Source organism: Hyperolius riggenbachi, chromosome 4 (genome assembly GCF_040937935.1).
Source record: "Hyperolius riggenbachi isolate aHypRig1 chromosome 4, aHypRig1.pri, whole genome shotgun sequence".
In the NCBI taxonomy this organism is placed as follows: Eukaryota; Metazoa; Chordata; class Amphibia; order Anura; family Hyperoliidae; genus Hyperolius; species Hyperolius riggenbachi.
In genome coordinates, this window is record NC_090649.1 from 215,268,177 (window position 1) to 215,280,836 (window position 12,660).

The following is a 12,660-nucleotide window of genomic DNA, read 5'->3' on the forward strand; positions in this document are numbered from 1 at the left end:
TTAAATGCATTGTAAAGCATAGTTGCCAGCTTGTTCTGCAAGTGCTGCACCCTTTCTGCCTTCTGGTGATTTGGAAACATCTCTGCCACTTTGTGCCTATACCGAGGGTCTAGTAGCGTGGCCACCCAGTACAGCTCATTCTCCTTGAGTTTTTTTATACAGGGGTCCCTCAACAGGCTGGACAGCATGAAAGATGCCATCTGCACAAAGTTGGATGCAGACATACTATCCATCTCCTCTTGCTCTTCCTGTCAGCTAAGTTCTCCTCCTCCCAGCCACGAACAATACCACGGGAAAGTTGAGCGGCACAAGCCCCCTGCGACACCTGCTGTGGTTGTTCTTCCGCCTCATCCTCCTCCTCCAAAACAACACCTTCCTCATCATCTCACTCCTCTTCCCCAAACGACTCTTCCTCCTCCTCCCCCCTCTGTGCTGCCGCAGGTGTTGAGGAATCATCTGCTTCTGCTGAGAATTGATCCCACAACTCTTCCTCCTATTCCTGTTCATGCTCTTCCACGGCTTGATCCACCACTCTACGCACGGCACGCTTCAGGAAGAAGGCATATGGGATCAAGTCGTTGATGGCGCCTTCACTGGCTGCGACTCACCAAGTTTGTGTCCTTTGACTGTAGTTGTAAAGATACTTTTTGATGGCTTTCTCTGTTGTAGCAGGCGGTTGAACATCAGGAGGGTCGAATTCCAGCGAGTCGGGCTATCGCAAATCAAGCGACTCACCGGCAAGTTGTTTCTCTGCTGAATATCGGCAAAGCGTGCCATGGCCGAGTAAGATCGCCTGAAATGCCCACACACCTTCCTGGGCTGCTTTAGGATGTCCTGTAAGCCTGGGTACTTAGACACAAATCTCTGAATTTAGAGATTGAGCACATGTGCAGGGTACATGTGTCAACGTTCCCAAATTCAAAGCTGAAATGAGATTGCTGCCATTGTCACACACCACGTTGCCGATCTCCAGATGGTGCGGGGTCAGCCACTGATCCACCTGTTTGTTCAGAGCCAGGAGAGCTTCTCCAGTGTGGCTCTCTGCTTTGTGGCAAGACATGTCTAATATGGTGTGACACCGTCGTACCTGGCATGCAGCATAGGCCCTGGGGAGCTGGGGCTGTGTAGCTGGAGAGGAGATTGCAGCGCCAGTAGAGTTGAACTGCCACTCAGCCAAGGAGGAGACGGAGGAGGACAACGACAGCGAAGAGAATGTAGCAGGAGGAGAGGAGGTGACAGCAGGCCTGCCTGCAAGCCGTGGAGGGGTCACAAGTAGGTACGCTGCACAGCCACGTACTCCGTGCTTGCCAGCGGTCACCAGGTTGACCCAATGGGCTGTGTAAGTAATGTACCTGCCCTGACTGTGCTTGGCAGAAAAGGCATCTATGGTCACATGGACCCTTGACCCAACGCTGTGTACCAGAGATAACACCACTTGCCTCTCAGCTTCATGGTACAGTTTGGGTATCGCCTTGTTAGAGAAATAATTGCGGCCTGGTACCTTCCACTGCGGTGTCCCAATGGCCACAAATTTACGGAAGGCCTCAGAGTCCACCAGCTGGTATGGTAACAGCCAGGGCCGGCCCTAGACTTTTTGCCGCCTGAGGCAAATTTTTAAAAAATTGTCACCGCCGCCCCTCCCCCCCCCCTCGGGGGGGGGGGCCGCCGAGCTGGAGGGGTAGCTGGCAGGACGGGGGTATTGGGCCAGCGGCGGGGAGGGGGGTCGGACCCCCCCTCTCTCGCCTGGGTCCCCCGTCCTCCGCTCCCCTCCAGCCTAAATAGAAGCAGCCATATGTGTAAGAGGCACGGGCGGGGAGGACACTCACCTCTTCCCAGCGTGCGCTCCACTGACGTCACTTCCTGCAGCGTCCTGCAGGAAGTGATGTCAGTGGAGCGCACGCTGGAGCGAGGAGGAGGTGAGTGTCTCCCCGCCCGTGCCTCTTACACATACGGCTGCTTCTATTTAGGCTGGAGGGGAGCGGAGGACGGGGGACCCAGGCGAGGGACGGGGGGGTCCGACCCCCCTCCCCGCCGCTGGCCCAATACCCCCGTCCTGCCAGCTTCCCCTCCAGCTCGGCAGGCCGGCTCCCCGCACCCACGGACGGGCGGGTGCCGCCCCTGGAAATTTGCCGCCTGAGGCAAAAGTTTCACCCCGCCTCATGAGCGGGCCGGCCCTGGTAACAGCGGTCGAGCTAACAGTTCCACCAAGCCAGCTGTCAGACGCCAGGCAAGGGGGTGACTGGCAGAAATTGGCTTCTTCCGCTCAAAGATTTCCCTCACAGACACCTGAATGCTGCTGTGGGCAGAGGAGCAGGAACCGCTCAAGGTGAGAGGCGGAGTGGAGGATGGCTGTAATTGTGAAGGTGCAAGGGAGAAAGAGGCTGAAGATGCTGCACCTGAAGGAGGAAGAAGAGAAGGAGGGTGGCTTTTCTTTTGTGTGCTGCTTTTGCTCAGGTGCTCTTCCCATTGCAGTTTGTGTCTTTTCTGCATGTGCCTTCGTAAGGCAGTTGTCCCTACGTGGGTGTTGGCCTTTCCACGGCTCAATTTTTGGAGGCACAGAGAACAGATGGCATTGCTATGATCTTTGGCAGACACACTAAAAAATTTCCAAACTGCTGAGCCCCCCTGGGTAGATGGCACTATGGTGGCATCAGCAGCTGATGTTGAAGGGCATGTTGGTTGGCTGTCCATAGGTGGCGACACTTGGTGCCGGACACTGCCACCAGCTGTTTCTGACGATGAGCTCCCCCTGCTTCTTTCAGAAACTTGTTTCCTCCTACTCCTCTCTGACTCCCCTCTGAACTGTCCCCTTGGTCATCTTATCTCTTCGGATCCCACGTAACATCCGTATCATCATAATGATCATAATCATCCTGCCCAGCTTCGCTTGCCTCAGGCACCTCATCATAAACTGCACCAACAGCAGGTACTTCATCATCCTCCTCCTCACACGTTACGTCCATAGTGTCACCTAACTCAGACATATGAGGTGGTGTAACTTGCTTAGCGCCTTCATCTTGTAACAGTAGTTGCTGTGAATTAGTTAATTCCCCACCAAACAACTCCTGTAGCGGATGTGGTACTTGGAGTAGTGCTGGTGGCTACGGAAGATGAGGTGTTCTGTGTTAAATAGTCAACCACGTCTTGAGAATCTTGGGAGTTGATGGGACGTGCCTTCTTCAGAGCACTGTACTTTGGTCCAAGGCTGCACGAAATGACATCAGCACGACCTTGAACAGACCTGCCGGTTGACCTTCCTCTGGGTCTGCCTCTACCTGTTTTGTCCATTTTGTAGATATCAGTGGGGATGAAGTGAAAGGTATGCACTGACTTGACTAATACAATGTGCAGTCACACAGGTGCAGTTAACAGGTATGCACTGAGTGATATATCACACTGCGTGCACTCACATAGGTAGGTGGGTGCACTGAACAACAGGTAGGTATATGCAGTGCTGCTGGGTATTTCAAATGTGCAGCTGTCTCACACACGTACTGTGAACAGGTACAGCGACTGGTGGTATTAAATATCACACTGTAGGTAGGTGGGTGCACTGAACAGGTAGGTATATGCAGTGATGGGTATTACAAAGGTGCAACTGCCTGGGTACTGTGAACAGGTACAGTTACTGGTGGTATTAAATCTCACGTGGGTAGGTGGGTGCACTGAACAACAGGTAGGTATATGCAGTGATGGGTATTACAAATGTGCATCTGTCACACACATGTACCGTGAACAGGTACAGTGACTGGTGGTATTCAATATCACACTGCATGTGCTCACATGGGAAGGTGGGTGCACTGAACAACAGGTAGATAGGTATATGCAGTGCTCCTGGGTATTACAAATGTGCACCTGTCACACACACACACACACACACACATACCGTGAACAGTTGCAATGACTGGTGGTCAGTCATTGCAACTATGGGCTTGTAATTAGGGATGGACGCAAAACTGAAAAAAATGCACCTTTATTTCCAAATAAAATATTGGCGCCAAACATTGTTATAGGGACATAATTTAAACGGTTTTATAACCGGGACAAAAGGGCAAATACATTTCATAAGTTTTAATTACAGTAGCATGCATTATTTAAAAACTAGAATGTCTGAAAACTGAAAAATAATTAATTTTTTTCCCACATTTTTCCTATTTTCCCATTAAAACACATTTAGAATAAAATTATTCTTGGCATAATGTCCCACCTAAAGAAAGCCTAATTGGTGGCGGAAAAAACAAGATATAGTTCATTTCATTGCGATAAGTAATGATAAAGTTATAGACGAATGAATGGAAGGAGCGCTGAAAGGTGAAAATTGCTCTGGTGCTCAGGGGGTAAAACCCCTCAGTGGTGAAGTGGTTAATATACCTTGCATACACTTGTTTCAGGTAGAAGCAACATAGCAGTTGGTATGTGCAATATTGTAAATAATTCCTTATGCTCAAACTTTTTGGTTCAGCGATGTGAAACATGAAATAATAGTCATTGTAACAACTGCACAGCTATGTATGTTTGGGAAAAAATAATTTCAAGATGACAAAATAAAGTGAGCACTGGGTGAGATATCTAATAGTTAGCAACAGCATATAATACACAAGAACCTAAAACTAGATGTCGTTTCTAGGTACACTCCCAGTGTCACTATTTTATAAGACTTAATTATGAACAGGCAATTAATAAAAGCTCACCAAGGTTTATAGCCCACTATTTTAACTTCACTGAGTTGCCTAATTGAAAGAGAATAAATATGTGCATTCCAGGTGCTCTAAGTCATACTGTGCACATACTCCTGTTAATTAAGTGTTTATTATTACAGTAGCCAACTTCTAAAAAAAAATCACTTTAATGTGTATCACCTTGCAGATCAATCAATAAGCTACAGTGATAGAGTTAACCACAACATGGCCCAGCGTGTCTGCTTACATTTTTTTTTCTCTGTAACCTTGTGTTAACAATTTTCTGCTCCTTGAATCTTTAGGGCTTAGATTTATGACAGATGATGAAGCATGAAATCATTCTCTGCTGGCTATCTCTCTCTTTTTTTTAACCAGTGAGCTGACACCATCTCTTGATACAATATAACACTGCTCAGTGAATACTATTCAGATTTGTCTGCAGAGATGTTACCCTCTTGAACTGTAAATGCAGAACATTGTACAATATTATAGTTGTCAGCACAGATTAGTTGAAAGATGTGGATTTCAAAAAGAGATAAAAGCTGCATAATCATGGTCTTGATTAATCTGCTTATAAACTGAATTTGTCACTGAAACTAATTCCAAAGCATGTGAAGTTATTAAAAATACTCTTAACACATGACATATCGTATAATTAAATAATTTAACCGGGCATGAAAACTGTCCATTGCCACTTTAAGACCCACTTCAAAAATGGCACTGTGATAACTGTGTTCTCATTAAGAACAAAAACCTTTTTGATCTGTAGAGTGTTTTCTTTCAAGCAACATATTAACCAGCTATTGTGGTTTTACCTAACTGGCAAAAATGTATTTGAACACAGACATAACTATTTATCAGATCAATAAACAGCTAATAATCTTAAAAAAGTAGAAATTGTAATAGATAGCGGAGATACCGCCGCAGAGACAAGCAGCATGGCGGCTATCTCCACGTATCAGTCAGCGGCCTCTGCCATGCGGTTACATGCTAAGACTTTGCCTGGTCCTTCTATTGCTCACAGGTTAAGGGCTATGCGCGTGCGAGCCGAGCGACAGGACCTTTATGCATCTAGGAGGGGAGTCAGCTGACGCGCGGTCAGCTGATTCCAGCCAGCGTCCGGATTGGCTGAGTGACTGGGGCGGCGCTGTGGAGCATGGTTGGGTATATATAGGACAGGCCTGTCAGTAGCCCTTCGTCTGCTGTTGCAAATGCTATCGTGTTAGCGCTCAGACCCTAGTCAGATCCCAAAGTGTGCTAGAACCGGCCGGAGCCGGGGAAACCAAACATGTGGGTGTTGGGTGCAGGTACATTGGTGCGAATACTTGGTGCATTGCCTGCACTAGGTGCTAGCTATGGGTGGGCATTGTGTGTCATGTGGATTCTGAGTGCAGGTACTTTGGGTGCTAGTACTGGTTTATGTGAGTTCAGATAATGTGCAAGTACTGTGCCAAGTGGGTGTGAGTACTGGGTGCCAGCTATAGGGTGAATAATGCAAGTACTAAGTGCCATATGGAGGTCGGATATAAGTATTGGGTGAAAGTTGCTTGGTGCAAGTACTGGGTGCTTGCTATAGTGGGGGTTACTGGTTGAGTGTAATGTAGGTGCTGAATATTGGTGGGATTGCGGTGGGTGCAGGAAGTGGGAGGTCACTGTTGGTACTGCTATGAATGGCATAGTTGCTGCTAGGGGAGGTAGAGGTCAGTGTGGTTGCTGGGGGAGGTAGAGGTCAGTGTGGGTGCTGGTGGAAGGGTAGGCCACTGTGGGTTCTGTGGAAGGAAGAGGTCAGTATGAGTGCTGGAGGAAGGGGAGGTCACTAGTCTGTGGGTGCTGGGAGAGGTCATTGTAGTTATTGGAGGAGGGAGTAGTTGTGGATGCTGTGTGTTGGGAGAGATCAGTGTGGGCGCTGCTTTTGGGATGGGAGGTCCCTGTAAGTGCTGCAGGGGACAGGAGGGTAGCCTCTGGGGGAGGGAAAGATCACTGCGGGTGCTGGGGGAAGGATAGGTCAGTGTGGGTGCTGGGGTAGGCAGGATCACTGCTAGATTTGGGGAAGGAGAGGTGATTGTGGGTGGTAGGTGAAGGGAGAGGTCACTGTGGGAGGGAGAGGTCACTGTGGGTGCTGGTGGAGGGAGAGGTCACTGTGGGTGCTAGGTGGAGGGAGAGGTCACTGTGGGTGCTGGGGAAGGAGATGTCACTGTGGGTGCTAGGTGGAGGGAGAGGTCACTGTGGGTGCTGGGGGAAGGAGATGTCACTGTGGGTGCTAGGTGGAGGGAGAGGTCACTGTGGGAGGGAGAGGTCACTGTGGGAGGGAGAGGTCACTGTGGTGCTGGTGGAGTGAGAGGTCACTGTGGGTACTAGGTGGAGGGAGAGGTCACTGTGGGAGGGAGAGGTCACTGTGGGTGCTGGGGGAGGGAGAGGTCACTGTGGGTGCTAGGTGGAGGGAGAGGTCACTGTGGGTGCTAGGTGGAGGGAGAGGTCACTGTGGGTGCTAGGTGGAGGGAGAGGTCACTGTGGGTGCTGGGGAGGGAGAAGTCACTGTGGGTGCTAGGTGGATGGAGAGGTCACTGTGGGTGCTAGGTGGATGGAGAGGTCACTGTGGGTGCTGGGTGGAGGGAGAGGTCACTGTGGGTGCTGGGTGGAGGGAGAGGTCACTGTGGGTGCTAGGTGGAGGGAGAGGTCACTGTGGGTGCTAGGTGGAGGGAGAGGTCACTGTGGGTGCTAGGTGGATGGAGAGGTCACTGTGGGTGCTGGGGAGGGAGAAGTCACTGTGGGTGCTAGGTGGATGGAGAGGTCCCTGTGGGTGAGGGAGAAGTCACTATGGGTGCTTGGGGAGGTAGAGGTCAGTATGGGTCCTAGGTGGAGGGTGAGGTCAGTATGCCACACTAGGATTCCTATCCAGGCCTCTTCACCTGAAAGTGCCCAAGGCGGAGTCGGAGCTTCTCGCGGGTGGGCGGGGCTTGCCGCTGTAGGGGACGGGGTTTATTTTGCACGATCAGAGGGGCCTTTTTTGCTGATTTTAAAAAGGGGGGGTGCCTGGGCACCCAGAGCACCCCCCTGTGCACGTGCCTGGCCGGGATGGATCAATACCACACCTGGGCTTACCTGCAGCGTTTTTCAATCGACATTCACGTTTGCAGCAAAAAAAAAGATATAGAGATGGGCACAGCTGCATAAAAGCCCTTTATTTTGGCTGGGTGGACACAGTGGTTACAGCAATGGGGAGAAAGAGATATCTATCAGCTGTTTCACAGGGATTAACCCTGCTTCATCAGAGACGGTCTCTGATGAAACAGAGTTAATCTCTGCGAAACAGCTGTCAGACATATTTTCCCCCCACTGCTGTAACCACTGTGTCCACCCGGCCACAATAAAGGGCTTTTATGCAGCTGTGCCCATCTCTATATCTTTTTTTGCTGCTTATAGGCTTTAGGAAGACAAAGAAAAACTTAAATAAAAACTACTATGATTTTGAACATTACTTTGATATAACTGTCCAAATCCATGCTGTTAGCCTCAGGTCTTTACTGTAAAACCTGCAGTATTTGATATTTATTATGTAAGGAGGCCAACATTGACTTATTTATTGTATAAATAAAGATAGATAGATAGATAGATAGATAGATAGATAGATAGATAGATAGATAGATAGAACATTTATCATTGTATCACCTTGAAACTAATTAACGGTTTAAGGCCTGGTTCATGCATAAGTCTGCACATTTCCGGTCTGGTCCTGTACTGTCCTGTCCTGTCAGTTATGCATATGTTTTTCCTGACTAGTCCAGAAATGTAAACCTTTTATGTGTGAAAACACCCATAGACACACATACAAAACTTACAGGACTAGACCAGAGTGAAATTGTATAGATTTCTGTGTGAACACAGCTATAGAGACACATGCAAAACTGATGTCAACTGTGAACAAATGACAGGACACCGTTTCATGTGTGAACCAAGCAGAACAGAGCTAGCTTGTAAGAACTTCAGTATATGATACTTCTTATGTAAAGTGAAAGAGGGACGTATCTCTTAAGAGGCCACCTATATGGTGTGTTATTTAATTTCTTTTAATCTTTTTCCTCTGGTCCTCTGGAGTGGACCTCGGATTATCATTTTTTTTTTGGGGGGGGGGGGGGGTGTTGGGGGTGAGTCTGGTCCAGACCACGGTAGCTGCAGCTGGCACCTGCCCTCCTTAGCCATGCTTAGCAGTGGTTTAGTCCCGACCTCCTCTTCAGCGGGGCTGAGCCTTAGAGTGTATGACAGAGCACACCACCGACCAATTAATTGGGGGGGGGGGAGGGCAGGGTCAGACTTGCGACACTGAAGCTGCATAACTCACTTTCTGCCAGCTGAGCAGGACGCACATCATTTAAAATGGCAAAAGCTCTACAAGGGTCCTTGTCCTGCCTGGTGTCTGCAGCTTTTCTGCGCAGCGTCAGGATTTCTCCCTCAATCAGCTTCCTGCATCATCATGCTCAACGGGAGAGGGACACTGGCTGCACAGACCTCACAGGCATTCTCCATTGTAAGCAGACACCTCTTCTCCACTTCATTTCTCTTCTCTGCCTGTCACATGCCAGCAGCACTGATCACACAGTCCCACATCTCTCTGTCTCTAGTGTGTAACCCTTTCACTGCTGGTGTAATCTGATTTAGTTAGCTCTGGAACTTTCTATTTAAGCAATGCATATATGAACATATATTATTCTACCCGGGGCCTCACACTTATATATTGACTACCTTACTCACTGGCGAACTGAGGGGGCTATTCCGGGTGTCTGGAACCTCCCCCCTGCACTGAGCTGTGTATTCAGCCAGGGAAGCCCGCATAATATAAACAGCCTCATTCTCCCTCCCTTCTTAATTCTGGTGCTTCCCTCCAGCTAATAGAATGAGAGAGGCAGCCCAGCTTCCCTCACAAGAAGATGCAGCCTGCAGTGAGAGAATGTTGATTATGGAGTCCTGGACTCTCCACAGCACAGAAGTGGCAGACATGATGAAATTAGAGTGCAGGCAAGCTGGTAAATATGCACAGCATGATGCAGAGCTTGCTTGGACTCAGGGTCCGTGGGCAAACATCTGTCTGGTCTCTCCCCATTGTTATAATGACTGCATGTGTGGGTAAGGTGTTTAACAAGCTGAAAAGTTTTTGACAGTCCCTAGACTCCAGGAGGGCTTCTTTCTGACTTGTGTGAGAGACTGACAGGGACAGGAGTCCTATTACAGGGAAGTAGCCTGTCTGATGTGGGACTGCAATACAGATAAGTTCTCTGCTCCATCTCAGGCTATTCTCAATTTCTCCACTCCTCTCTCTGGGCTAGTGCACGCCAAAATGACAATAGCAATCGCTAGCAATTTGTGAGTGTGATTTTGTGAAGTGATTTTCAGAGCGATTTTTGAATGAATTGCTCAAAAACATGCTACATGCAGTATACCTGCGATTTTGAAAAAATCACAACGCTGCTGTGGGAACACCCACATAGGGTAACATTAGTCAAGCGCTTTTCAAATCACTGTTGATTTGAAAAACGCTCAGAAGCACTCTTGGTGTGCACCAGCCTCCTTCATTCACCTTTGTTTCCCTCTTCCCCTAGAGCTGGCTGTGTGTTCTTGTCATACAGGAAAGCTAAATAAAAGTGCAATCCTGGTGAGGCAAAATATTATTATTTAGTATTTATATAGCGCCGCCATCTTCCGCAGATGCATATATCCCTGCATCATATGGGTATCGCTTGCGCTATGTGACACTATGTAGCATATTCCACTGAATTGTCCAAACTAAGTCTATCTCCTGTTCCTCTCTTGGGGAGTTGTTCCAGCGCTGTACCCCGTTCACATTTGCTGCTACCAGAAGCCCTCAGAAACACTCGTGTCCTTGAGTACTTCCAAAGATAGGCAGCTCCGTAATACGCCAGCACACTTTTGTGCATGGGCAGTATGGAGCCACCTGTATTCGGAAGCACTCGGGGACATACGTGCTTCTGGACCTTTCAGGAACCCCCCCCTTAAATATCCTGTGTTTGCCCCTGCTTACTAGCAGTTAGCACTAAGCGCTTTACTTAAAGGACTTACGAGGCCAACATGTCTATTTTTTACTCCCCTGGGGCTTCCTCCAGCCCCTTGAAGCCTTCTGAGTCCCTCACAGCAAATCCGGAGGTCCCTGCTGACTGCCCGTGATTATTTTGACCCCGCCGGCGGGTCTGGTCTTCTGCGCCGGATTTGTGCCCGTGCATCCACGTCATCTGCCACATACTGATGCTGCGAGGGGCTGGAAGAAGCCCCAGGAGAGTAAAAAAAAATAGATTTTAATGTTGGCCTCAGAGGTCCTTTAAAGTGACCCTGATATGGTACACTCTTTATACTTACCTGAGGCTTCCTCCACCCCACCATGCCCTCCCTTGCTGTCCTTTTCCTCCGTTCTTGCGGCATGCCTCCCAGTAATCCAGTTGGCCGCACTTGCTATACAGTTGGGCTGTCCATGACCAATTATGACCATGGGCACTTTTCATTGTGTGGTCACAACCACTTTCAGTGTGCAGCTCACTTTTTGCTATGGCTCCCTGCACGCACCACAGGTACCTACTTACCACTCACTTAAAAAAGTTAAAAGTTTCTGGAGCCACCCCTGCATAGCCATGACACTGACTGTCCTCAGAGGAGCTCAAAACTTAATCTTACCATAGTCATAGTCTAATGTCCTACCATATTATTTTTATGTATTTATATAGCACTGACATCTTCTGCAGCACTTTACAGAGTACATAGTCATGACACTGACTGTCCGTAGAGGATCTCAAAATCTTATCCTACCATAGTCATAGTCTAATGTCCTACCATATTATTATAATGTATTTATATAGCAGTGACATCTTCTGCAGCACATTACAGATTACATAGTCATGTTACTGACTTTTCTCAGAGGAGCTCACAATCTAATACTTACCACTATTTTTTGGGAGAGAACACTGGCTACTGTGTCTTTATGGTGGGAAAATGTCCTTGCTTGTTTGGGGGCACTTTACGAATATCCAGGGAGGAAACACGGGCCCACTGACTTTGGGTTGCACTCTCACTAGGAAATTTTCATTTGTCACACCCACTGTATGTTATGGACATGCCCACTACATTCTGTGGCCATGCCCATTTTTGTGCGTTGCGCAATGCGCACCACCAATGTCCTTGGGGGGTTGTAGGTCTGGAGTGCCTAGGGGAGCCCAAACCCTAAATACAGCCCTGGTTGTATAGATATATAAAGACAAATAAATAAATACATACATAATGTATTGTCATACCTCTCAAAAGAAATTTTAACGGAATGTCCTGTTCTTGCTTCAATCACCCATTCACAGTTTAAAGAATCTTTATAATAACCAGGCCAGCCTGGAGGTAATATGACTCCACTTGTTGCTGTTAAGTGTCCTCCACAAGGTGCTGCCGAATAAAGGTAAAACAAGGTATAACTTAGCTGTTAAAGTCCACAATTGAAGGGTTTCAAAATAAATATTGTTTTACAATTTACACTGCCCAGATCTGATTTACTAATGCATTGAAAAAACACAGTGATGTAAAAAACAATGTATGTTTTCAAATGAAAAATAAAGTTCATGCATAGCAGATAGCCAGTGAACTAAATGTCAGCCATTGTGGCACAGACACTGATGCATTTACTGTGTGACAGGGATGTGAGTCCATTTGGTTAGAGGAAACTGTTTCTAATCTCTATAAAAAAATACATTTTTTTTAAAGAAGCAGTGATGTTGAGGCCCACCCATGTGGACATCTGCTGCATGATTAATTCTCACTCAACATTGAGAGGAAATAGCACTCTGTAAAATAGGACTAAAAAAGTGTAGATTAACCCCTTGACATACAAGGGGTTAATCTACAACTTGTAAGCGGGAAGGTGGGATTAACTACTATTAAACATTTTGCAGTGGGCTCTGGGTGCCCTTACTAATAAGGTGACCTCCAGATGCATGCC

At 47.9% G+C, this 12,660-nt stretch overlaps 1 protein-coding gene across 1 annotated transcript in view; it reads right to left on the minus strand.

The window, feature by feature from the left end:
* The window catches only part of CSMD1 (CUB and Sushi multiple domains 1), a 2,205,021-nt gene that overhangs the window by 636,990 nt on the left and 1,555,371 nt on the right, over positions 1-12,660 (minus strand). Inside the window, 1 exon segment of the mRNA XM_068281348.1 lies at positions 11,972-12,110. Within this exon segment, the coding sequence (XP_068137449.1) occupies positions 11,972-12,110 (139 nt within the window).